Below are 18,548 nucleotides of genomic sequence, written 5' to 3'. Positions count from 1 at the left end.
GCGTTTTACAGTTGGCCGATGACGCCGAATTGCCGGCTGTAAAGAGGCCGCGCTTTCGACAGCGCGGGCGGTGTTTTTCCACGTGGACAGCTGTGGACAAACCATCCAATCGTGGCGCGCGCGCTGGGCGAATCCCGTCGCCAGCGGCTACTGGGACAACACCCGTATCACGTGCCATCTCCACGCGCACACCTCCCCCAATCCCCCGCAAGGCTTTCCGCACACCTCCAACACACGGTGTGTTACACACCTCTGCCACCCCACCCTTCCTTGTGTAAACCCCGCCCGGCCCTCCACACTTCCTTATGTAAACCCGCCCGGCCCCCCAACCTCCCTGCCGCCCCCCCTCCCCCCATCCCACCACCCACCGCCGCAATGAAAGTCACCGTCTTCAGTTCGAAGCGCTACGAGCGCGACTTCCTGCGTCAGCACCCCACTCTGACCCGCGTCACGCCGCACATCGACTTCGAATTTCTGGCCATGCCTCTCTCGGAGGGCACGGCCCCGCTCGCCGCGGGCTCGGACGCCGTGTGCGCCTTCGTCAACGACGCGCTAGACGCCCCCGTCATCGCCCGCCTCGCGGAGGGCGCCGTGCGCTGCATCCTGCTCCGCTGCGCAGGCTTCAACCACGTCGACCTCGCCGCCGCCAGCAAGCACCGCATCAAGGTCCTCCGCGTCCCGGCCTACTCCCCGTTCGCCGTCGCCGAGTTCGCCGTCGCCCTCCTGCTCACAGTCGGACGCAAGACCCACAAGGCCTACAACAGGACCCGCGAGAGCAACTTCTCGCTCGCGGGCCTCATGGGCTTCGATGTCAACGGCAAGACCATTGGCGTTTGCGGCACCGGCAAGATTGGAAGGTTGTTCGCGAAGATCATGTTGGCCTTCGGCACAACCGTCCTCGCCTATGACGTCTATCGTAACCCCGAGGCGGAGGCTATGGGCGTCGAGTATGTCTCCAAGGACGACCTCTTCGCCCGCTCGGATATTATTAGTCTGCATTGCCCGTTGCTACCGTCCACGCGCCATATGATCGATGCCGAGGCCATTAGGAAGATGAAGACGGGCGTTATCCTCATCAACACGTCGAGGGGCGAGCTCATGGATATGGACGCGCTTATCAAGGGGCTCAAGGGAAAGAAGATTGGTGCGTGCGCGATGGACGTTGTCGAGGGAGAGGCAGAGCTCTTCTTTGACGACCATTCCGGCGAGATTCTCGAGGATGATAGGATTTCCATGCTCATGTCCTTTCCCAACGTCCTCCTCACCCCCCATATCGCCTTTTGTACCGACACTGCCATGCTCAATATTTGGGGGACTACCGTCTCTAATATGCTCGAATTTAAGGAGGCCGGCCCGGACGCTACGCTCACTAATGAGGTCATAATTCAGTAGCTCCGTAGAGTCGCGTTTGGCCCGCACCAGAATCTGGTCTTGTATGTACGTCGCAACTGTAGTACGGGGTAGATTCGATACCATATACCATTCGGGTTTTTGTCACTGCCTCTTCTGTATAACACATAAACTCTTAATCCTACACAATTTGACTACTCCACACATGTGCACCACTGCATATTGCCGCTCAAGGTACAGAGTATACTATTTGTACAATGTCGACTAGAAATAGCGATTCAGCTTTGCTGCTGACACTTCGTATCAACCATCACCAATAATTCTGCACACTCCGTGCAAATGCATCAAACTTTCTCATGCAACTCAGATCTTTCTCTCCGCAGGATATGCACTAAAGAATGCGTTTGCATAAAAACGTGTCAATTCTTATGTTGTTTCTTGACGTGGGCATGAATCAAACGCTCATTAAGCCCGAGTCCTGTTTCCTAGGATTGTTCCTTACTTCCATGGCATGCCCCATAGTTCCGCTCGGTTTGACTCCGGTGACAAGAGGTTTTTTTTTTTATCGAACACTTGCAGTGGAAATTGTTCAGAAAAAAAAAAAAAAAAAAACGTTGACTGGTGGTCTCCATGATGCTCACCAGAACGCCAAAAAGGGGGGCGTGTTTCTCAGACACCAATCAGAACCCATTAAACGACATCCGCAACATCCTTGCGTCTCGCTTTAGAGACCAGCGTTACATTCTCGTTTATGCTGAACGCATGCCATCTCACACGAAGACCTCGTGTTGGTAGACCTCGAGACGAGGCTACGTACTACAGTGCAGCACACAAAGAAGGGGCTACATACTGTACTATAGCACGTTGGAATGCCGTCAATGTAGTGGAACAGGGCAGCTAACTGCAGCCGCCGGGAGAGCATCTACATCATGACAATGACTGTGGCGAGAACGAGAATTAACTTTAGTACAGAGTTGAATAAGCTACAAAACTGTGGAGTTTGTAGCCGTAGCGCCTGTACAGTACAAGAATACTACCGTACGTGCTTCGACAAAATGGTGTCGCACGCTGATGACATCCAATAGAAACGCCGTTGCCCACAAAGCACTTGTTCAAACACTTGCATTGATGGTCATCGTTTGCTTTCTCGTCACATGCCCCAAGACTCGAAAACTATTAGCCTCGTCATTACGATGACCCAAAGGCAAAGCAGACCTTCCCACGTTTCCGCGTCAAATACTAGCATTAGACCCTGAGTACGAAGGACCGATAATGTGCTTCCAAGTGTGAGAACAATAACCTGATCACTGCACATCACCCGCAACCCGACCCACTAGCGAGAAGTGATAACATACACGAAAAGCCCTTTGTACCGCAACGATCTCAGTCCCATCCGACAACCAGAACAATGACGCCTCTACTTTGCTAAGTAAAAACGACGTTCTCCCACTCACGAGGCCACCAGCCTAAAATACCAGCAACAATAATCTCAACGCTTCGCACACCATTGTGGCGGAGTGCATCAGGCCATGTCTGTCGCGAGCGTATCAAGTGTCAATCTTCTTAACGTGTGCAGCGACTCCCTTCATGATCGCACGAACATCAATCTCATCCGAGTCAAAGACCTTGCGCAACAAAAAGTCGCACTTGATCGGCTCTCCCGGCTTGCTTTGCAGATTATTCAAACGAATATACTCCCAAACGGCCTTGACAATTTCATGACGGGGCATTTCCTGTTTCCGACATACGGCAGCCAAATCAGGGCTTAGCAGAACAGGTTTGAACAATCTGCGTCCCTTCGTCTTGTCCTCAGTGTTCGTCTTCGAAACCCTGCGCTTTTTTCGGCCCTTGACAGGCTTCAGCGGCTCGCCATTTTCCAAGCGCTCGGCGGCCTCCGCGGCCTTAACTCGCAAGTACTCTTCTTCGAACTTTCCTGCGTCCTCGAGATACTTTCCACCGACAGTCTCCGGCTTGGACAGATGCGGGGTGATGTACTTGCTCATCTCCAAAATGGTGCACTTTTCCACGCCCAATAACTTTTTTAACTTGTCATCGCAGAGCACGATGCGCCTGTCATTGGGATCCTGCAGCTCGTGGTCCTTGACGTACTTGCTGAGGCTCTTGAGCACGACGGATCGTGGCTGGGCCTTGTCCTCGACAAACTGGAGCAGATCGCGCGACGGCACCATCGGACGCACGATGGCGGGGACGCGCGCGGGCTTGGCGCCAGAGCGGGGGCCCGGGGCGGTGGCGACGAGGCTGATGGCCCGAGGCGCCACACGGTACACAGGCGCGAGCGGGCTGTGGCGGGAGAGCGTGGAAGGGAAAAGAGCACGGCCCGGGAGAAGCGGAGCGGCGAAAGCCCAGCGTTGCGACGTCATGTTCAAGGCGCGGAACATGGAGACGGCAGGGGGATGTTGGTGCGAGTTTTGGCAGAGGTTTGACAAAGCGAGGAGCGTTACAGGAGAGGGCGTGTAGGTGAGCGGATCTGTGGAGACAAGTCGAGCGCTCGGGCGGATGTGCCGGCGCTGAGCGCTGAAAATGCAGATCACGGCTCTAGGTTTCGCCAATGCGGCGCCGTGATTGGATGGTTTGCAAAACGTGTACCGAAATCTGGCCGCAATCCCACCCACTCGATCTCCTTCATCGCACCCACAACCTCCGCCTCTTCCGCAGTGCCGAGGCAGCGACAGCAGCACCGCGACAAAGCCATGAAACGACAACCGCGGAGCTCCGCGAAAAGCCCGCGCGGAGCGCGAGGCACGCCCGTAGCGTTTTCACCGTCGCCGGCCCTGCCCAGGCCCCTCCTTTCCATCAATTCTCCGCCATCCCTCATGCCCCTTCTGCGACGGTCTCGCCTGTTCCCCTCGGCCCTGCCCGCGTTAAAGCGCCGCCACAGCACACTGCAGGCGACCGCTATGCCGGCCGCCGTCGCAAAAGAGGACGTATCGGTGTGGGAAGAGCGCCGTGCTGAATTGCTGCTGTACAACACGCTGAGCCGCACCAAAGAAGCGTTCACGACGGTGGAGCCTGGCGTGGTGCGCTTCTACTCTTGCGGGCCGACGGTCTATGATTACGCCCACATTGGAAACTTTCGCGCTTTCCTCACATACGATGTTATTAAGAGGTGGCTGCTGTGTAGGGGGTATGACATCAAACATGTCATGAACCTCACGGATATTGATGATAAAATTATTCGAAAGGTGAGGGAGCTGGGGTGCAGCTTGGACGAGCTTACGAACAAGTATGCCGATGCTTTCTTCGCCGACCTCGACCTACTTAACGTCATTCCAGCGCAGCAGTATCCGAGAGCAACGGAGCATATCAAGGAAATCGAAGAAACCGTAGGAGGACTCGTTAAACGTGGCTATGCATATGAGCGTGACGGATCAACGTATTTCTCAGTCGCCAAATTTGAGTCTTACGGACGTTTAGCTCAACTAGAAAAACGAGAAAAAGGGTCGCGCACTGCGGCTGCGGAAGCCACTGAGGGCGAGAACATAGACAGTGACGATTACGATAAGGCCGACATGCGTGATTTTGCTCTTTGGAAGAGTTACAAAACTAACGATGCTGGCATATTCTGGGATTCTCCCTTGGGAAAGGGGCGTCCAGGCTGGCATATTGAATGTACATGCATGGCCATCAAGTACCTGGGACCAGAACTTGATATTCATGGAGGCGGTATTGACCTTGTCTTTCCACACCACGAAAACGAGCTCGCTCAATCCGAGGCGCTTACGGGACGTCCCTTCTCTCGCTTCTGGGTGCACAATGGCTTTGTTAACATCAACAACGAAAAAATGTCCAAGAGTCTAGGCAATTTCCAAACACTCCGCGACATTGCAAAGAAGCCAGATGACGCAAGGGCCTTTCGATATCTTGTCGTCTCCTCGCAGTATCGATCTGCCCTTGCGTTCACCGATCAATCTCTGAAATCCGCACGAAGCACTGTGAAACGGCTTGACGCGCTCCGGAAACGACTTGAGAGCGCGGGTGGAGATGGCGGTGAGGAGGACATCGCCGAGGTAATTGCGAAGGCGAAAGAGAATTTCGCAAGAGGCATGGATGATGACTTCAATACTCCGCGTGCGGCAGCTGCGATGTTTTCGGTTGTCAACGCAGCCGAGAAAATGCTTAAAGCTAAGAAGATGAACGAGAAAGCAGCTGGCAGCTGTTTGAAATGTCTTGATGACATGGACAGGGTTTTCGGGATATTTTACAATCCCGTGATACCAGGCACAACTTCGGCTTCGGCATCAGAGCCGCCAGCTGAGGCGCCACTACATCTTGTGAAGCTCCTCGACGAAAGAAAAACAGCTCGCAAAGCCAAGGACTTTGCGCGAGCTGACGAAATTCGCGATCAGGTTTCCGCGGAGGGTTTTGCAATCGTCGATACTCCACAGGGGCCGAAGCTTGAGCCTTTAGAAAGTTAGTTGTGTTCCTAACAACTATTAACAAATCGCATGACCCATTTTATATAAATATATATACAAACGCCACCCGGTCCTGATCTCCCAGACGCGTGCTGCGTCGGTTTTCATTCCAGTTCGCGCACAATATTGTCCTTGTTGTCGGGAAGTCTCTTCTTTCGCTTTTCAGGCTTAGTGTGACGACGGACATTGCGTTCCTTTCGTCTCTGACTCTGCTTCATGATCTGCTTTGTGGCTTGCATCGTTTTCACATGACCCGGGACGTGGCGTTTCTTCGCGATCTTGCGAACCTCCGGCAAGCCTTGATATCGCTCTATGAGCTTTTCAGATGCCTGAACCTTCTCCTTCTCACTTCGGAACAACGGCTTCAAAGGCCTGCTTCGTTCACTCTTCCACACGCGAACATCTCCGTCATCGCTTCCTGACACAACGTAGGACCCATCCAACGAAAAGTTGACAGCAAAGACCCGTTGCATCCGTTTTGTATGGTACACTTCTCTGCTCTTTCCAACCGTGAACGGGAAGATGCGAATGGTTTTGTCGTAACTGCCCGTGACAAACTCTTGCCCTGTGGGACTGTAATCGACAGACATGACGGCTGCGACATGGTCTCTGTGCACGGTCATTGCGCCGTAGCTGCTCATTTTGCGCATATCGTACGTGTAACAGTTGTGATCGTCGTTTGCCGTAGTGAAATTGAAGGCCTCCATAGGGTTCCAGGAGATATCGTTGGTGCGCATCTTCAGCACGAGACGGCGAATAGGGACATTCGCGCGGGTGTCATATAAGGTAATAGAGCGATCTACACCCGCTGATGCAAGAATATTCACCTCGACGGGGTTGTACCGCACGCAATGAAGCGAGTCGACGGAGAGAGAGAGGGTTTGCAGCGGAGCTGTTCGGGTTTCGTCCCAGAGCTCTACCCCAGCGGATGCAGTCGCAAACTTGGGCTCCGTGTAATGCGCAGATATAGAAGACAGGGGCCCGGCCCGCGACTGGTACTGCGTCAGCTCTTTGACTAGCCTCGGGCTGGACATGTAATCGCCGTTAACCTTGACAGAATGCACAAGTTTGGCATCTGTGCACGCCAAGACCCTCTCCGAATCATGCGAAAAAGTGAGGCCCCTGGTAAAAGCGGGTGGGGAGGGTGTGAGATGAAAGCGTGGGGCATGGGAGGGCAAATGCCAGAGTCTGAGTTCGCCGTCGGCGGCGGCGGAGGCCATGAGGGCGACGTTTGAGCGAGATCGTGCGAGACAGTAGACGCCGTCGATGTGGGACGGGGTGCAGGCGAAGAGAAAGGGACGGGCGAGGTTGCGGGATATCTTGGCGGCGACGATAGAACGCTGGACGTCTAGCGGGCGAGAGGGAGCGTGCAGGATGGGTTTTGGGTTGCGCGAGGCGCGTGCGAAGCCAGAGATTGCATCGTTCGCGCCCGACCATTCCGCATCCGAGCGGGAGAGGACGTGGAGACGCATGGTGGCCGGATAGCTGTAGGCGAAGGCCAATGTAGGTCGGGGCGAGGCCCAGGGTTCGAAGATTGAGAGTTGTGAGCAGGATGATGATGTCTACGCCTTCGCCGACGGTTGATCCCAGAAATTATCATTACTGTGTAAGACTCTTACAGAAGGGAAGATTGGCATTACAGAGACGTTTCCGAGAGTGGACGGATCTGTTAGAGTTACAGGTATGTGAAAAGAAGAATTTGAAAAAACTTTTTTTAAAAGTTTGTACTGTAAGAGGATTGGCTTGTACTGTAAGAGGATAGGCTTGCACTGTACAGCATCAGAGAAATTAGACGTCTCCAATGCTGACAAGGCGGGAAGAAAATAAAATTTTCTCCAAATAAAATTTGCTATTTTTTACATTCCGCTTTGAGTCCCGATGGACAGGTGCAAAAAAGCAATCGATTTGACTTTTGCATTGCAGACACCAGGCTGTCAAAAAATTGGACCAGGAGGACAGGCATGAAAAGGCAGGCGTCTCCAGACTCGGCTTGCATTGGCGCTAACACAACAGTACACGTAGCGAGGGGATTTTATTGCAAGAACGGGGCAACAGCGGGGCAGTGAGGCAATAACAAGCGAGGTGCGTGACAGTGAAAGCAGAACGGGTGGAAGATTGTGCACTGCTGACGGACAGGAGGATGCAGGCGCCCATGTGATTCGCCATGCGGGGGAGTGATTGGAAGTTGAGGGGATGTTTAGAAATGTGCAAACGTGGAAACAAAAATTGTGTCACTAATTCCAGCAGAGCGGGTCAGCGGAGATAAGCGATCGTTTTGCTGAAGCATGACACCATTTGTTACCTGTCCAAAAAATATATATACAGTATGCTGTATCGCTGTCGAGTCACAGGTGGACCGCACATTTCTTCAGGTTGTGAGAGGGGGTCACCCCCTCCCCAAACCAGCATGAGATTCCCGCGCTACAGTATATAGTCCCCTCTCAGTCGCCGTGGTAGCCGCGTTCAATCCATTGGGAAGCGCCCCCTTTTTTCGATTATACTGCACTGTACTGTACTGTACAATGCGTATATCCCGAGTCAAGGTTACTATCTCGTCGTCTCCCTTACTTGGAACAAACACTTTGGTTTACACTGGACTGGCAGTGGACAGATTGATCGCATGTTGGACCGCGGGGCGCGGATCAAGAACAAATCACCCAATAATAATGCTTTATAGGGCCCACTGATTGACGACCTCATGCCCCTACGCTCACGAGATATCTTGGTGGTGCAAGGATGCATGCGCCAAGCTGCATGCGCCAAGCTGCAACGGGTGCAATGGGTACCCTTAGAAGGGTACAGTTCTGTACAGTCCTGTACAGTACCAAGGGTACAGTGTACTGTGGCATGCCTTGTACAAGCCAGGGATACTGTAAATGAATTCGTGGTCGAATCCGGCAATCCATACTGTACCAACGGTACAGTATTGTAGAGAGGATCTGCTTCGGATCTGCAGTCGGAAGGTCGACCCGAGAGCCCAATCAAGACCTCTTTAGGACCGGAGCAATACAGTAGCCCAATACAGTAGCCCTCTGACTCAATAAAAATGCACACATTGCAAACGTGTGTGGCACGCGAGGGGTTCCATATATCTGCCATCCACTCTGCGTTCAAGAGGAAAGGAAACACGACCAAACTGACCAGTACGGGGACTAGGATTTCGATGGAATACTGCTGACACTCACAGCTGAACGCGAAGCTTCAGCTGTGAGTGTGTGAGCCTCACATATAAAATTTATATATTCTTTCAATTGCACCCCGCACTGAGCATCGGGCCAGTAGCCGTGCGTCCAGCCGGCATCATCGCTGCGCCCACCAGACCTCTGTCTGCCCCGAGTCCGGCTCTATTCAGATCGCACGCTCGCCTATCATACTTCCGTTTCTCTCACGCAGTAGCGCCTTGCTCGGCATCTGTCCAGCAAGATGCAGCTCACATTCCCTTTGGTGCCCATGCGTGCCCATTGCACCACACATTTTCCGTTTCTCCAGATCCCACAATCCAAACAATCAACCTTCCAACCTTACCTGCGCGACATACATACAAACCCCTCCCGAGCACACGATTCCCGCGTTTGATCCTGAATCTCGTTCGCTTCTCATTCGCTTCTCGTTCGCTGCTCGCTTGCTTCCACACGAAACCTCCTCACTCCGCAACTTCCTACACCTCGCTCTGTCATACTCCTCCCATCTCCCCACTTCTGTTCCCTGACCTATGTTCCTTGACCTATGTTCGGTGACCTACGGCTTGCCAAAAACTCTACTGGCCATCAACACACTTTCACAGAAAAAAACATCACATATCATTTACGGCCTCAATCGTGCACCTCGCCAACCTCTCATCTCGGCAAAACAGTGACCAGTCCGCGTAGGTCAATTCGAAGCCATTACTACAACTATCATCGTCCAAACATTTGTTAGCCTATTCACATCAAATCACAATAAGACAAACGCTTCAATGTCCTCATTATACAGGACCCATCATCCTCACGTAGCGTTGAGCCTCTTTCAGAGATCTTAGACGACACCCATCTGGTGCCATGTAGTACACCTTTTTCTTCACTTCCATTGTTTCAGGACACCGTATTTGGTCCACTCTCCACCCTTCAGGTAGACCGTCAGGCCCGCTTCCCGTCTCCACGTCTGCACTTCGCGACCTTTTACTGCGGGCTCGAGTTTCTCGACCATCTTGCCCATCGTTTGAGCCTAGGTCAGAGTCGCTTCGCTTTCGCTTTCCACCTGGAGGGTGCGTCACACTCAGCCCAACACCCTTCCGTGAGACTGCAAGTGGTGCTTTAGTCTTCGTTACCCATCTTTGTCCCCCTCTCCAGATTTGATAAGGCCTCAGACGAGGGCGCCGCACCCATTCCACGTCCCCGCTCTCGAAGCTTACCATGTACCCTTTTCGCACCACGAAATTCTGAGTCACTGCCACAAACCAGGTCCCATCCTTGAGTACTTCGACGGCCTCCCCGACTACTGGTCTCCAGTCCAGGGGAGCCTCATCCGTCATGAAAGGTGCAGCGGGACGAATCTTGGAGGCTAGCACTTCGGTTTCAAGAGGCTTACCGCCTTGTTCCTCATATCGGTGCTCAAACCGCACCCTGTAGAGAACTTTCGCAATTGGAGGTGTTGGTGATGCCGCGGGAGACCGCACAGTGCGAGGTGAGTCACCTCCATCCCCATTGTCATCTTCATTCATGTCTTCAGTAAAGTCCAATTTCTTGGAACCTTCCAGCTTGTCTCCATAGCCAGGGCTGAAAAAGCCACACGCGACTGCGGCACTTGCTCCGAGTGACAGTTCCTTGGGTCCACCCCGTCCGACGATTGTGGCAGAGTACCAGGCACGGCATATTCCCTTTTCCATCTCAAGCACTTCAACTTTGTCCCCTGCTCGATATTCGTTCTGAGAAAAGACTCTAGGGGTCGGAGGAAGGGTCCTCGGTCGTCTTAGCGTTGTTGACTGAACAAACTCAGCCCCTCGAGTAGTGACATTGCTCCCGAGCTTCTTCACGAGTTCAGTATCATATGGCACCACCTTCTCGGCCTTTGGCCGATACGATGGAGGAGGACCCATGTTTGACATCGGGGGTTTGACTGCTACAGGCCCAGAGGGATGTCTGCGAGAGAGACTTACACTGTTCATGATATCACTGACCTGTCTATTCGATTGTTTCTCAAACACTTTTCTGGATGGGAGGGTCAGGGCCATTTCAGCAAGGGAGACAGCAGCAGCTTGAGTTGTGAACGAAGGGGTTCGTTTGAATGCCGACTGGGAGGTCTGGACCTTCGCTGAGGACGTGTGCTTCTTGGAGCTTTGCGAGCCCCTTGTAGTTTTGCTAATACCTGCGGAGGAACTAGAGGAATCTCCACTCTCCTTTCGCTTTGCATTCATAGCTTTCTCGGCCAGCTTGTGGGGCACACGAGCGCGTCTATTCTTGAACCAAAGGATTACACTCTGCGGGGGCATTGTGATTTTAGCGGCGAGGTCCTGTAATTCGGCACTAGTCGGCGAAGCGTTAACTTCAAAGCGGGCAATGAGCTGTCTCAACTGCTCCGGGCTAGCTCTATAGCGTCTCTGTTTGGGCTTTCCGTTAGGATTGGTGGGCACGGAAGGAATCTGCGAGGGGTGCATGGCACTATTCGGAGCTGGGGCGACAGGCTTTGCATTGGTGCCTTTGCTATTAGTCAAAGTATGGGTGGGGAGTGGCTTTAAGACGGGAGCAACTTGGTGGGGCTCCGGGCGGCGAGGGGCGGGGTAAGCGGCTGCGGGACGTAGGGCTTGCGACTGCGAGATGAGATGGGGGGTGGTTTGTGTGGGGACAGGTTGAGGTTGCGACTTGGGGTGGTCTTCCCTGGCGGTGGGGGGGAGGACGGGGAAGTTGTGGGGCATGTGGGTTAGAGAGTATGTTGCAGCATGCCTGGGGCTTGAAGAAGGGACTGCTGCTGCTGCGAGGCTGGCAGCTGCGGCGAGGGTGCCTAGTGACATTGCGGCTGCAGTTGCACCTGGAGAGGAGGCACGATAGTGAGAAAGCGGTGTTGTGGCGGGGGGTTTAAGCTTGTCTTGAGAAGAGGATGCGAAGGGGGCGGGATGGCGAGGGGCTAGACGGCGAGTGGTTGGGGTAGAGAGGGGGGAGGATTTGGGGGGTCGTGGAGAGGACTTTGGGGGATGTTGGCAGGAGGTTTGCGGCAATTGGGAATAGTTTGGGGAGGAAGGGGAGGCAGACAAGGGGGTGGTAGGGTTGGCGGTTTGCATTTAGGGGGATGCAGAGAAGGAAGAGATGACAAGGCAGTTGGAGGGGGGGGGCAACAGCAATGGAATGTGTATGTTGTTCGAGGCTCTGCGAAGGAGGACGGGTTGTTGAGGAGAAGGAGAAGTGGAGTGGTGGAGGGGGGCAGGTGAGGTTGTGGAGGTGTTGCAAGGTGGATGTAAAGTATTAATGGCTGAGTTGACGGAATTGAGCCAAAAAAACGAGTGGCAAAATGCGCAAGTCCGAGATGATCCGGTGTAAATGGAGTAAGAAAATAGCGACACGACAGGGACAGGGAGGCCGCGAGAGCGAATTGAGAGCGCAGACAGACGGAGGGAGGGGCCAACGAACGATGCTCAGAGTCGATGGTGCGTGATGGGCAGCTGTGACATCACGGCCGCGTGATCGACACGTCCGCTTCGCAAGGCGCACAGCGAGGCGCCGGCAGCGCACAGCCAGACACAAAGCGGTTGAGCCAAGACAAAACGCCCGCCGCGTCTTAAATCCACCGGGCGTCCCACGGCCTCACCGGGCGCGTATTGCTCAGAAAAGACATCCCGCCCCGCTGCACACGGTACACAGGGCGTCCAGCAAAGATCCCGCCTCGCATGTTAAAGACGCGGCGTGGCTGAAAGAGGACGGCAACCCGCGTGACAGATCCATTCGCCGGGCCGTTGCAACGGGTCTCGCGGGGCGCGCCGCTTGCATTCAAACCCGCCGGGGCCGTTAGGCACCCCTGGCAACGGGACAACAGATTGCGTGGCGGGCCCCGGGAGTTACCCCGAGAGCCTTTTGCGCACCCCGAGCCCGGCAGGCGAATAATTCCGACCACAGGCATAAAGCCCGTTTGAGCCCGAGGTCGGGTATTTATTTATTTTATTTATTACCTTGCGCCATGAAATTCGCGTGAGGATTTAAAAACTTAAATTTTTCGGTCCCCTTCGTTCCCCTTGCATTCTGGATGCGTTGGCGGGAGCAACATGATGCATTTTTGAGCTTTGCATTTGCATCTCGTAAATCTACGCCACCATTGCATCTCTGTCACGCAGACACACCCAGCTTTGAGCACATCTGCCCAATCGAACACCACCATTTACGGATCATTACCCCCGCAACCTCTGCTCCCATTTTCAGTCAACCTTCTCATCCTGCACTCAACTTACCTCCACCCCCTCGCCCTTTTCCTCCCGCCACTTTGTCATTCTCAATCTTCACCGACATTCAACTTAAAACCTTGCATTCAACAACCCGCAACAACTGTTAAACCCCTCTCTTTTCCCTATGTACAGTCTCAACAGTGGCTTCTTTGGCCTCAATCCAAACCGCACCTCTCCGTTACAATTTTTAAAACTAGCATCAACTAACTTTCGCATCTCCCCAAACCCGGCATCCCCAGTCCCCACTCAACAGTCAACAAACGCTCCCAATGCTTTTCAATTTCGTCCCCGGTCACGCTCCCCCGCTCCCCCTCCCTATTCGAATTCCCGATGCAAATCCCTTTTCCAAAAATACAGCTCCCCACAACAACCCGCGCCCCGCATACCCCAAACAAAATGTAAGGCCCTTTCCCATCCCCTGCCCCGACGCGAGGCGTCGGGGCTTCTCAACAAACATACCCGCAATTTAGCCCCCCAGCTCTCCCTCAGATCCCCCATCCCGGACGACTACTAACGCCTAACGGCGTTACAGGATCAATCTTATTGTGCTTTTTCACTCTCCACAGTCCCCGCATGACTCCACCACCAGTAGGGCTGCTCTACAGTATATTCGGTTGCCCCATCATTGGAAGTGGTTCCTAATCTACGCACCCCCACATCAGGATCTGCCATACCTCACACACACACGGCCACCGCAACCCTCACCGACGCTCCTTTATTCGCGTGATCTGCCCCTTTCCACGCCCTGCGGTCGCAAGCTAGCCCGTTCATGATCTGTCTGCGCGCGCACGCAATCCTGCTCCGTCGCGCCGCCCGCGCGAGCGCCCCGCGCGTCGGGCCGGACGAGAGCTACGCCATGGCCCGGAGGGCGATGTGAAAGGAAAGGGTGATACTTTTTGCCGCTGTTTTGTAGGGCCGCCCGCAGCAAGGCCGGCGCCGTTTTCTTTTGCGCAAAACCCTTGTCGACGGACGCAAGCCTATTCGAAGCGCGCGGAAAGACGCGCACTGATGACAACAGGCAAAGAGGCGCCGGGACGATGCCCCACGCGTGCAGGTTGTTGCGCAGGTGCGGGTAGATTCGTTGTGCGCTACGCGTGTACGGGTGTGACTGCAAGTCTCTATGTGTAAGCGGGTTGCGTGATCTGGTTTGGCCGGGGGGAAGGCGTGAAGAGTGGGCCGGGGCCCAGGAGAGGAGATGGGTTTTGGGAGAGTTGAGCACTGTGAAGGCAAAAGAGATGGATGGGATCTCGGGCTTGCTCCGGTACGTTGATGGTGGCGGCAGGTGCTGAGAAGGCTGTCGTGGTTTCGAAAAGTGGTGATTCGTGCGTGTAACAACAGTTGAGGTGGAATCTAGCGATTGACTTCTGCGGCATTTAGAATGGGGGGGGTGAAAGTAAAGCCTCAGTCGTTTACTGGAAGAGAAGCGCACTGAGGTCATTTGAAGATGAGAGGCGAGTACAGTAGTATTCGTTCTAATGCATTGACTTCAGTGCGACCGGCTTCTGGCAGCGTGGGGTGAGAAAGAGGATTTCGCAGAACCAGAATCGAAGAAGTTCGAAACGTAAGGCAGTATCTAGAGAGATAGACACATGGAGATCGGCATGCGCAGATATTTGTAAACTGGTGGTTCAAGTGTGCAACTCTTCGACATTCTCACGAGTAGGACGCCTCCATTGAGGAGGTAATAATGCTGAACGAAAGCGAGACTAGACAAGTAGCGAGATGATCCCGTGAGAGTGGCAGTCGTAAGACTTTGTGTTTGTGCAAGTGGAGGGAGCAGCTTGGGCCTTTCTTAAAAAAGCACATGCGCGAGGCACGATGGAGATGCGGGAGGTGTTGGAGAAGGGCAAGCTGATTGCGGGACAGCCTGTTACAGGCTTCACGAGCCAGGAGGGTATCTCTGTGAACTCTGTGAAGCAGTCACATGACCAATCTCGTCACGGCACAGCAGAGACGAATCACACGGCGCATGCGGGCTGGCGGGCCCAATCAGAAGCGGAAGTGGGGAATTTGATTTTTGATCCCAAGACCGTGATCAATAATCTTAGTATTCGCTGCCCCCTGACACGTGTACCAGGCCATAAACAACAGAGGGCCCCCTCTTTTCACCCCTCCCTTGACCCCTCTCTTCACCCAAGGGTGACTCGCCATCAGCGGTGCTACAACAGTGCCTGCCAGGCAGCACCATTGTTGGTCAGCACTGCTGCCCAACAACAACTCTTTCAGTTATGTGAGGGGGGGGGGGGGGATTCTGTTTCAAAACCGGCACAGCACAATTAGACATGCTGTCGCGATATTTTTGCAATGCAGGATGGGTTGTCGGCACGTTATGAGGGGCTCAACGTGTCCTCCACAATCGCGCCCTCATGATTGTTGCAACCCTGAACCCTGATCCCTCACACCACACCCACGTCGTCTCACGCAGCACAGAGCGACAACCTGATCCATCGTGTCATGCAAAACGCGTTTAAAAACACCCAACACCCATAATGTCCGCATTGTTTGATCAGACATCTGTTCGTCGGGCTCTACAGTCTAGCTGCTCTACTTGCACGTTCTGTCATCGTAGACTGTAGCGTAACGCGATCAATGCAAAACTTTCCATAACCACGAGAAGCCAAAATAACTCTTTCTTCAATCTCAGTAAAGCTTTCACCCCCTGTTTCTACAAATCGGCCCACGACCGGGTCCAGTCCCTAACTTCATACATAACCTAATTCATACACTCATCGCCGATTGGCGTCAAAAGCCAAAGCTCTTTCCCGGTACCAAATATTAGCCTCGCGTCCGATTGCTTTGCGCTTGCGCATGTTGTCGCAGCCCCCGGCTGTCCTTTCTCTCAATCGCCTTGCTGCGGCCTGCCGGGCGCGGCTTGTTGCCTAAGCTAGATGGTGACACGCTCGGTGCATTTTCCTCCTCGTTTGCGTCGAGAAGCTCGCGGATTCGAGTCAGAAGTCGATACGCCCGAGACTCGAGTGCACGGGAATACGCTTCGAGGCCAGCGTGCCCAATGTCTTCGTTATGCTGGATTTTCGCCATGTCCAGATCCGTGTGTTGCATGGTCGGCCACTCACGTCGGAGATCCCTGATCGCGTTCTGACAGCGTCGGAATGCTGTCATCGCCTGATGGAACCGCTCACCGCGAATGTCAAACGTTCGGCTAAGGAACGATTTGTTCGATGTCTTCGCTTCCCAGATGAGGGCCACTTTTTCTAAGCTTGACGTGATGTCCTTGGCGTTATCCTTGTTCCACAGGTTTCGATCTTTCATGTAGTCGGATACCTTGAACATACCCCAAGTAGTCAGGCCTTCCTTCAGTTCCTTCTGGATCAGCGATCGTGCGTGCTTCGGAAGCCCCTCGACAAATGATTGCGGTACTGGCATAGATTTCACAACCTCTACGTTAATTTCATGACAAACTTTGAAAACTCCTCGCATCTCCTGTTCTGCCTCTTCTACAATTCGTAACACATCAGGCGGAAGGCCACCTTTCACGACAACCGGGACCTTCACCCACCACCGTCGTCGACTCCTTCCACTTCTGGCTGAATTCGTCGCAGTTTCACGCTCCACATACGATACATGGCCGTCGAGTGCACCGAAGGACCGCATCGTCTTTCGAACGCTACGATCACATCTCTCTAACGCCGGAAGATGACGCGAAATATCATCCCTCAGCGCATACCCAACACCTGGACGCACTTCCTTAATCTCCTGTAACATAGACAAAAGTACCTCAAGCTCTGTTGCCCATTTGTGCTCAAGTTCCGGAGCTAACGGGGCCAATTTTTTCAAGTCTCCAAACGTGTTTGCATTCAACGTGGTCACGTGTAGCTCCAAGGCGCGAGCGGGACCCAAGTGTTTTCTCTTGACTGTAAAATTATTTAAGCACGCCTGCATGACCTGTACCCTTTCTTGCATCTCAGCGACACGCTCACGGGAGACGGAACTCGTCGACGCACGCACAGCGCTGCGCGAGATCGGTCGACTCAAGCTGTTGCGGTGGGCTTTCGTAGATGCGGAGAGGGAAACGGCGGTCGGGTTTCGAGGTGCTTCTGGTATAGCCGCCAAAGGCTTGGTGTTGGAGTAATCGGGGAATCGGTTTGCTTGTAGTGCAGACATCTCACGTTCAGCGATGGCACTCTTTTCAGCCGCTCCACTGTTTTCAGGCGCAGCATATTGGAAAGCAGTTCCCTCCACAGACGTTGGCGACTCTTCATTAGGAGCGCGTTCCTGGACATAAGTATACGATGATGCGTCCTGCTCGACATTCTCTGCGATGCCCAAATGGGCATTCCACATGCCTGCGTTGAAGCTCTCCTGAATCTGGTCCTGCTTCTGGGCCGACACGAGGGTGGCATCGGCGATGCGGACTTGAATCTCATCCTGTCCCTCCGGGTCATCCTCGAAAGCTTCGCGAATAGCCTCGCAACGCCTCGTGTACATCTTGATGCGCTCGTGCACATCGCCGCCTTCCTCCGGAGTGAGGAACGGAATGACCTTGTAATAGAGGTCGACGACTACCCAGTACAGCTCAAAGGCCTCAAAGTACTCCTCGTTCTCGTCGCACTGCACGGCGCGTTCGGCCGTGTCTTCGGCCTCTGAAAACAGCTCACGGATGTACACGTCACCCGCGCCCCAGTCGCCATCGGTGGGCGCGTGCCCCGTCTGCGCGGGGTGTTCACCCTGGCGTGGCTGCGGCGACGGGGACTGAGAATCGACCTGCAACTCCCTAGCGACGGAGATGAGAGGGGGCGAGGAAGGGCCCGACTTGCGGCGGGCGTCGATGACCGAAGCGCCCTCGATGACCTGATGCGGCGGGCCCCGCGCGGGGCTGGAGCTGGCGGGGCTGGAGCGGGCGGGGCCAAGCAGGGTGGCCTGGCTCTGCAGGCCGCGTGCGACCATATCGCGGAGGTTCTGGTCTCCCGTGTTGACTGCGGCGGCGGCGACGGCGAGGGGCTGGGCGGCGGGCTTGCTCTGACCCAACCGTGAGGCGAAGGCGCGCAGGCTCGGGCCAGGGTCGGTCTTGGGGATGGCGTGGTCGAGCTCGACGGAGCTGGATCCGAAGGTGTCGACGGAGTCGACGAGGGCCTTCTTGGGCGCGTCCTCGACCTTCTGCAGGTCGCGCTCCTGGAACGGGACGCGGTCGTGGCGCACGCGCGGCTGGGCGGACCACTTCTGGATGAGCGAGCCGACCGAAGCGTTGGGGTTGTCGCGCGGCGAGGTGCGGCGCTTCGCGGCATCCGGGCTCGAGCCGGCCTTGAGGAAGGCGGCCAGCTGCGCCTGGGTCTTGGTCTGCGGGCGCGGGGCGGCGCGCGCGGGGCGGGTCTTGGCGGGGGTGACGGGGGCCGACTCGG

At 54.6% G+C, this 18,548-nt stretch overlaps 5 protein-coding genes; 2 read left to right on the top strand and 3 right to left on the bottom strand.

The window, feature by feature from the left end:
* Positions 1-375: 375 nt before the first annotated feature.
* Positions 376-1,549, top strand: CHC_T00003974001 (hypothetical protein). XM_005715229.1 is given in 2 exon segments: positions 376-1,392; positions 1,393-1,549. The coding sequence occupies 1 exon segment, from the start codon at positions 376-378 to the stop codon at positions 1,390-1,392; it is 1,017 nt and encodes a 338-aa protein (XP_005715286.1). The 3' UTR covers positions 1,393-1,549.
* A 743-nt stretch (positions 1,550-2,292) lies between these two features.
* Positions 2,293-3,749, bottom strand: CHC_T00003973001 (hypothetical protein). XM_005715228.1 is given in 2 exon segments: positions 2,293-2,897; positions 2,898-3,749. The coding sequence occupies 1 exon segment, from the start codon at positions 3,747-3,749 to the stop codon at positions 2,898-2,900; it is 852 nt and encodes a 283-aa protein (XP_005715285.1). The 3' UTR covers positions 2,293-2,897.
* A 519-nt stretch (positions 3,750-4,268) lies between these two features.
* Positions 4,269-5,786, top strand: CHC_T00009398001 (Cysteinyl-tRNA Synthetase). Its single transcript, XM_005715227.1, has one exon. The coding sequence runs from the start codon at positions 4,269-4,271 to the stop codon at positions 5,784-5,786; it is 1,518 nt and encodes a 505-aa protein (XP_005715284.1).
* A 3,782-nt stretch (positions 5,787-9,568) lies between these two features.
* On the bottom strand, positions 9,569-10,860 carry CHC_T00003972001 (hypothetical protein). XM_005715226.1 is given in 2 exon segments: positions 9,569-9,750; positions 9,751-10,860. 1 exon segment carries the CDS (start codon positions 10,858-10,860, stop codon positions 9,751-9,753), a length of 1,110 nt encoding a protein of 369 aa, XP_005715283.1. The 3' UTR covers positions 9,569-9,750.
* Positions 10,861-15,966: 5,106 nt separating this feature from the next.
* CHC_T00003971001 (hypothetical protein) lies at positions 15,967-18,096 on the bottom strand. Its single transcript, XM_005715225.1, has one exon. The coding sequence runs from the start codon at positions 18,094-18,096 to the stop codon at positions 15,967-15,969; it is 2,130 nt and encodes a 709-aa protein (XP_005715282.1).
* Positions 18,097-18,548: the final 452 nt, after the last annotated feature.

This window comes from Chondrus crispus, genomic scaffold (assembly GCF_000350225.1).
Source record: "Chondrus crispus Stackhouse genomic scaffold, scaffold_208, whole genome shotgun sequence".
Classification (NCBI taxonomy): domain Eukaryota; phylum Rhodophyta; class Florideophyceae; order Gigartinales; family Gigartinaceae; genus Chondrus; species Chondrus crispus.
The sequence above is the reverse complement of the archived record's forward strand: the minus strand, read 5'-3'. Positions and strand labels throughout refer to the sequence as shown.